Source organism: Silurus aristotelis, assembly GCF_946808225.1.
Source record: "Silurus aristotelis genome assembly, chromosome: 23".
Taxonomy (NCBI): Eukaryota; Metazoa; Chordata; class Actinopteri; order Siluriformes; family Siluridae; genus Silurus; species Silurus aristotelis.
Genome location: NC_139596.1, coordinates 14,873,788 through 14,880,836, shown reverse-complemented (window position 1 = coordinate 14,880,836; position 7,049 = coordinate 14,873,788). Strand labels below are relative to the sequence as shown.

General features: G+C 39.4%; 1 protein-coding gene across 1 annotated transcript; it reads right to left on the bottom strand.

Moving 5' to 3' along the window:
• Positions 1-135: 135 nt before the first annotated feature.
• Positions 136-3,833, bottom strand: prdm12b (PR domain containing 12b). Its single transcript, XM_083527598.1, has 5 exons — positions 3,340-3,833; positions 1,890-2,080; positions 1,646-1,801; positions 1,413-1,527; positions 136-1,301 (listed from the first exon to the last, which is right to left on the bottom strand). Exons 1-5 carry the CDS (start codon positions 3,557-3,559, stop codon positions 874-876), a joined length of 1,110 nt encoding a protein of 369 aa, XP_083383724.1. The 5' UTR covers positions 3,560-3,833; the 3' UTR covers positions 136-873.
• Between the last annotated feature and the right edge of the window lie 3,216 nt (positions 3,834-7,049).

The window sequence follows — 7,049 nt, the reverse complement described above, 5'->3', positions numbered from 1 at the left end:
TTTTTAAATTATTTTTTTTAAATGATGTTAAAATAAACATTATAGTAAATAGATACATGTGGATTATTATTATTATTATTATTAATAATAAAGACATGAGCATACTAAATGTATTTTACAAAAATGAGCATACAGTGCGAATATTCAAAGAGTTTATTTCGGCAAAGAAAAAGTACATAATATAATAAAGCCAATTATTCTTATTTACGTTTTACATACATACACAAATAAAGTGACTGTTCAGTAAATTGCAGAAGTAGATTTTACAATTATATTCACATTACTGTACAAACCCTTACACATAATCATTTACAATTGTGCTCCTGATTTCTTTTCCCTCATCTGACGTGACATGCAGGTCAATAGATGGAGCCAGTGAGGCTTGAAAACTGCTCATTGCAGACCCCCTAATCCACCATCATTTTTAGGTTTTTATTAAAAAATAGTTTTGTGCCTATGTTTTTTCACCTATAGTGGGGGATTTGAACATGCTGTCACTTTTTTTGTTTGTTTTATTTTCACTGTAACATGTTGCATGCAAAGATGAATCGAGTACACACTTTGACCACCTCATTGACATTGCTCGCTCCTGGATGAGCCACACAGAACACATACTGTATCAGTAGACCCAAGGCTTCTACTGAGCACTTTCTGCTGTTTCTTGCTTTAAGAATTTAACACTAGGATCGTACAAAAAAACCCGCACTCTGGTTGCTCAAGTCACAACTTGAGCTCCTGTGCGTAAAGCACACCGAGTCTCCAGCACACAGCCAAAGAGCATGAACAAGACAGCATCCACTAAGGGGACGTGCAGCTTCGGATAAGCTCTGGGGGGCTGTAAAGTTTGAAACCAGAGGGGACCCTTTCACAGCCTCAAAGCACCATAGTGGGGATGTGGTGCACCAGCGAGGCAGGGTGAGGAACCGCTGCCATTTGAGGAGTAGGAGGAGGTGGGGAGGGGGTCTGCAACCCCACCACGGACCCAGAACTGGGTGGACGGTGCCTTGCGCTTTTCTGGTGCGCACGCAGACCGGCCAGCTGCGAGTATGCGCTTTGGCACACGTGGCATTTGTAGGGGCGCTCGCCGGTGTGCAGGCGCACGTGGTTGCGCAGCGTGGAGGACTGACTGAACCGGCGGTTGCAGAAGCGGCACACGAAGGGCTTATCGAGCGTGTGGATGCGCATGTGCGAGCGCAGGTTGCTGCGCGAGTTGAAGCCGCGGTGGCAGATCACGCAGCGCATGCGGCCCACCGTGCCCAGGGACGTGACAGACGACGAGGTGTCGCACACGTGGAAATCTTCTGTGAGTAAAAAAAACAGAGGAACAGAACTCCTCAGTAATGATTTTTTACATAGTGAACGGTGATTTTAACATTTTTAAAACTACACCACAGACACCAATGAAATCTTACCATTTTTATGTTTTTTCTGATGTTCCTCGTCTATGCCAGGGACCCCAGGGATGCCCAAAAAGGTGTTGTGTGAATTTCCATACCATACCAGAAGTTCCTGATCTGGTGGTATTGTCTAAAGAGAAAATCAGAAAATTATTATTTAGAAATAAAATATACATACAAATATATTATTATTATTATTATTATTATTATTATTATTATTATTATTATTATTATTATTATTATATTACCTCCACTGCTTTGTAGAATATGCTGCTTCCAATCTGCACCACCTCCAGGTTCTGCTCCTGCTCATTCCGAGCACATTTGATGTAAGTCATCCAGCTACGATGATCTTCTTGGCTGGCATCGATGAAGTAGCGCACTGTCCCGTCCTCATTAAAAACCTTGAAAACAAATATGAACATGACATGAACAAACGAACATCTCACACACCCTGTTCACTGACATCCAGAAGTCTCCTGATGCCCTCACCTCCCACATGAGGTTGTTGTTCTTGAAGAGGTCTACGTGTTCAGGTGCAATGACCCTGCCTGTGAAAGGTCCCATCTCGGTGCCTGCTTTAATCCATGTCTTGGAGAAGATGCCCAGACCTTCACCAGGGATGGAGCTCTGTGCGATGATCACCTCACTGGGTAATACCAGACTGGACAGCTTTTGCACCTCTGCAGAAAATATACAGAGGGAAAGAAGTTTATAAGTGAATGATATTTAACTTAATAAATTACATAGAGGTTTTCTATCACATCTGTGCATCTGGAAAAAAATCAATTATATATTTTCAATTAAACATTTTTTGGAAGCCATTTATCAAATGTGATGAAAGTGATGGTAAATGAGTTTGTGTATGTATGTATATAAATGTGTACAAAATAAAATTCCAAAAATGTATAATTCATTGCAGCTATACAACAACACACACATTGCATTCATTCATCCACAGGTTATTTATTGAAAAGCCTTTCAATTAATATGTTTCAATAAAAATAGGTGTCTAAAGCATTCTGCACGCTTTTTTCTCCAACATCCCACCACTGCATAAGAAAAGCCGCCCCCAAATCAATGTGAAATCGCTCTTTAAAAACGCTGAATGGGCAGATTTGTTCTGCTTTTCAATGGGAATGGGTATGAACATCTCCTCACGCTTTGAAAGAAAATGCCTCATTTCATACTTATCTATTAAAGGACCTTTTAGAAATAAATCTACCCTGGAAAAAAATGCATAACCGATTTTAGATGGGAAAAAAAATGGAAAAGAGATTAGACGGCTGACATGCGTGAACGGGGATCAGACCAAAACTTCACGCTGTAACAATGTCGGAACAGAAAACTTAAGAAAAAAGAAGAAAAAAAAAAGAAAACGGTTTAGGATACGGATGAAGAAAAGAAAGAGAGAGAGAAAGAAATAATAGAGCTTTTCTTTGCCTTTAATTCTTTCTCAATGCAAACTTTTTTTTAGGTCAATCCCATCATTAACCTTATGAATTTAATATCCTTATTTATGTCAACTCGTATTAGTCTGGGTTCAAATTGATCTGATTACACAATGTAAATATCACAAAATAACGAAAATAAATTTTGAGAAAATTTTTCTGTCCATTATTTTTACTTCTGTACAATAAAGACATAAATAAAATTATGTTTAAGAACAAAAAGGGTTTAATTTATGTTGATGGTTTGGTCGCGCTCAATATCATAATAATAATTATTATAAATCAAATAAAAATTTCACACAATTTTTGTACAATAATAATAATGAGCACCACAAATAAAAAATGCTTTACAGAAATGAAAGTTTTAGAACAGCATGATCTTTCTCTCTAAATAAAATTAAAGCCTATTATTTTCTTTTTAAACTAAAAAAATATATAAAAAAAAGGGGGTAGAAAATGTTAGTTGGAGAAAGTAGTGATATGACACTCACCTCCGGAGAAGGACTGAGCAAGAACCTCAGCAGTGAAGGCCGTTTTGGGTCCAGCGTTTTGGGTCTTCTCCTCGAACAGATGCTCCCCGAGCGCGTTCCTCCAACGTCCGTACAGGAAACTGTGCAGGATGTCTGAGGTGATAATGTCTGACAGAGCCAAAGTGTGTGGCTTAAATCCAGCCTTCAGGGCCAGAGCTTCAGCAGGCAACACGGAACCCATAATATCTAATCTCACACTGAATAAACAGCTTTAGGATGAAACGTCTCCTTAGCTGCAATGCTCACAAAAATAACAGTCTAATTTAGATATGCATATAAAATGTAGATTTTGTTAAAAATCTCTCTAAATCTGAGGTCGATCTTCCTCGTGGTGCTGAAGCTGTTTCTTTTTTGCAGGCTCCCGGTGGGTTTTATATAAGCGTTAGGGTCTGACCTGCGGTAATTAGTTATTAATGACCCACCCCTTGTGTGCTGTGTGTCTGTAGACTTGTTCTAGCACAGGGGGGAAACGCACGCTATTTATTGGGTAGCCATCAGGTGGGGGCAGTGTGTGTGTGTGTGTGTGTGTGTGTGTGTGTGTGTGTGTGTGTGTGTGTGTGTGTGTGTGTGTGTGTGTGTGTGTGTGTGTGTGCGTGCGTAAGTGTGTGTTCAAGCACTTTTTTTTTTTTAACTAAAATAAGCAGCCTCTCTGTCACACTTGTGAAAATGGCCCTCACTGGTGCTCCTGGCAGGGAAAACACTAAAGCACACCAGAGACACAACATGGAACCTCTGCATGAAAACAAGCTAGAAAGATGGATGGATTAACAGAAGGACAAAAAAAAATGATGGCACTTAGATTTTGGCAGAAAAAAAAAGTTAAGAAAAACTAACAGCATCTTATTTATAGGATTTTTTTTTTTTTGCTAATAGAGGAACATTTATTAAATTTAACAGCAAAGAAATTTCATAGAAATAATGAAATAATAATAAAATTAATTAATAAAAAATTATAAAAACATGGTCGGGGAGGGGGATGCGTTCATATTTTATAACTTTAGCAATTTGCTCATTTGCATTAAATCAACTTTGTAAAACCTCGTTATCGCATCTAAGAGTAAAAGAAACATTTTTTAAAATTATTTATTTATTTATTTATTTATTTATTTATTTATTTATTTATTTATTTATTTATTTATTATTTATTTTTTACAAAAGATTGAAGCATCGTCAAAACAACCGAATGCGACATCCAGGATCTAGTAAACATATCGAAATTAAAAGCAAATATTCCAGCTGAATAGATTTTAATGACGTTCTTAAACTATCATTAAATATGTAAAGCCGCTTGGGTCAAGTCTTTTATTTCGTCCTAATTTTCAGGCCAAAGTGATTTAATATTCATGGATATTAATTTAAAGTCTTTAGGTATTGTAAGAAGGGGGGAATATGGGCTTTTCTTTGAATAGCTCCACGTCTTTCTCCCTTCTCTTTTTCAAGGTTGATGGACTGAGCTTAAATGGGCCGATTTCCCCCCTTTTTTTCCAACAGGGAGGACATCTTTATTCCGTCCCCCGGCTTGCAGGGTTTCCCATTCAGCTTTCTCCGATGTAATGTCGGCCGCAAAAAATCAATCTTTCACGGTGTTCTTTGAGGGCGATTTGACATCCGTGCACTCGTGTTGGGGTGTTTTTTTCTTCTTCTTCTTTTGGGAGGACTACAAGGGGAAGGTCCGAAAAAAGTCTGGTCAAGGTTGGGGTATGTGAGAAAGAGAGGGAGGAGAGGAAAGAGTGAAACAGGACGGGACTTGAGCGCAAAGTAGAAAGAGGAGAAGAAAGGTGAAGAGAGTGATGATGGAGTAGACCTGAGAGGAGAGACAGAGACAGAGAGAAAAGAGAAATGAAAGACATGAGGAGACATGGAGACATTGAGCGAGAGACAGAGAAGGAGCTACAGTGAAAGAGAGAGAGAGAGAGAGAGAGAGAGAGAGAGAGAGAGAGAGAGAGAGAGAGAGAGAGAGAGAGAGAGAGAGACAGTAGGTGAGTGGCAGGGCATGAAAACAGATTAGGACTCAACAGCTGCTTTTTGAGGGACCTTAACTCCCCCCCCCCCCCCCCTCAAGGTTTCTCCCCTTATTAGGCACTTGCCCCTCCTCGGTGAATAGGATTTGCACACACTTAAATTGATTTATATTTATTATAATGAAATATTTATTGCATTTATTTGGTTTTATACAAAAGATGCCACAGTTTGTTCTTCTGAAATAAAAAAGCTGACACGAAACAAGCAAATGTGTTCGGCCACCTTACACATCAATTACAAATTCAGTTTTTTTTTAATAAATATAAATGCTCTGAAATCGTGAAGAACACTGCATATCATAAAACACAGACTATCGCGTGCACATTACGCATTTACAATTATATAGATATTATTGTTAGTTGTCACCACACGTGCGTAAAAGGCGCAAGTTAATTTCTTGTTTTAAGTTTTGAAATAAACCCAGACTGTTCACATAGACACACACACACACACACACACACACACACACACACACACACACACACACACACACACACACACACACACACACACTTATATGTGTTATATATGTAACTCTCATCCTCTTATTTCTATTGATTCGAAAATCTGGACACGGGGCTGAACGACTGAATGGCCACGACTCCGGAATTGATTCCACCATGCTCATATGAATACAGTAGCACTTCTGTAAGATCAGCTTTCCAAACACCTGTTTGAGGGGAAAAAAATAAACCATGCATTACTTAGAGGAACCGAATGACGCCGTTAAAAAAAAGTGCGCAAAACAGACCGAGAGATGAAGCCGAAACTGGTGAAACTGGTGCAAAAAAGTTGCTTAAGAAAAGTAATGTTAAGGAAAGAGGCTCGCACTTGAGCACTAAATCGCGGCTGAACGAGTTGGAATTAAAATTTAATTTGAAAATTAGATGCAAATGATGAGCGTGGATATAAATGTAAGCCCGATAATAGCGGGATAAGGAGACGTGCTCTTTGCGCGTAATGCACTTAGCATTCATGGCCTTATTCCTGCTTCCCAGAGCGCTTTAGTTCACACAAAGCAGCAAGCTGTTTCTGCCTGCTTTTTTTTTTATAACAAAAGAAAAGGGGACAAAAATCCGGGAATAATAGAGATTTGCAAATGTTTTTCAACTGATCTGACTCAATGAACAGTGGATTTTTTTAAAGAGAAATAGAAGAGTCTGCCTGCAGAGCTGAATTGGGAGCGTGGAGAAGAGGTGGGTTTTATATGGTTGGATATAAAATTTAATTAGCGTAGTACAGCCCTTGAAAGACAATAGGGGGTTCAATTCGTACCCAATCTGAATCTCACTTGGGATCCAGACCGCGGAAAGTCAAAAGAACTAGAGAGAGAAAAGGGCGAGCTTTAGCTCCTTTTTTTTTTTTTTAAAGACGAGCTTCAGAGAAAAGCGTGGAAAGGACCGAGGCGGACGGCAGGTGACTGGCACGCGTAAAAACAAGGGGGGACACTTTTGGCACACAGCTGATTATTTGAAAGAGAGAGGAGACACAGCAAAACAAAACCGAGGTTTCTTCAGGTCTGGCCCACTTAGACCAGCTGAGAAGGAGGAGAGCGAATGAAACAGAAAAAGGAGGACAAACAGATCGGAGACACCACACGCGCGCTCTTGGGAACGCACCCAAATGGTGGACTAACACCGCCGACCAGT

Coding starts and splice junctions, on each gene's coding strand:
- prdm12b (XM_083527598.1), bottom strand. CDS start 3,559: ATGGGTTCCGTGTTGCCTGCTGAAGCTCTGGCCCTGAAGGCTGGATTT. Junction 1,528..1,645: donor TATTCTACAAAGCAGTGGAG/GTAATATAATAA, acceptor TTTTCTCTTTAG/ACAATACCACCAGATCAGGA. Junction 1,302..1,412: donor TCAGAAAAAACATAAAAATG/GTAAGATTTCAT, acceptor TTTTACTCACAG/AAGATTTCCACGTGTGCGAC.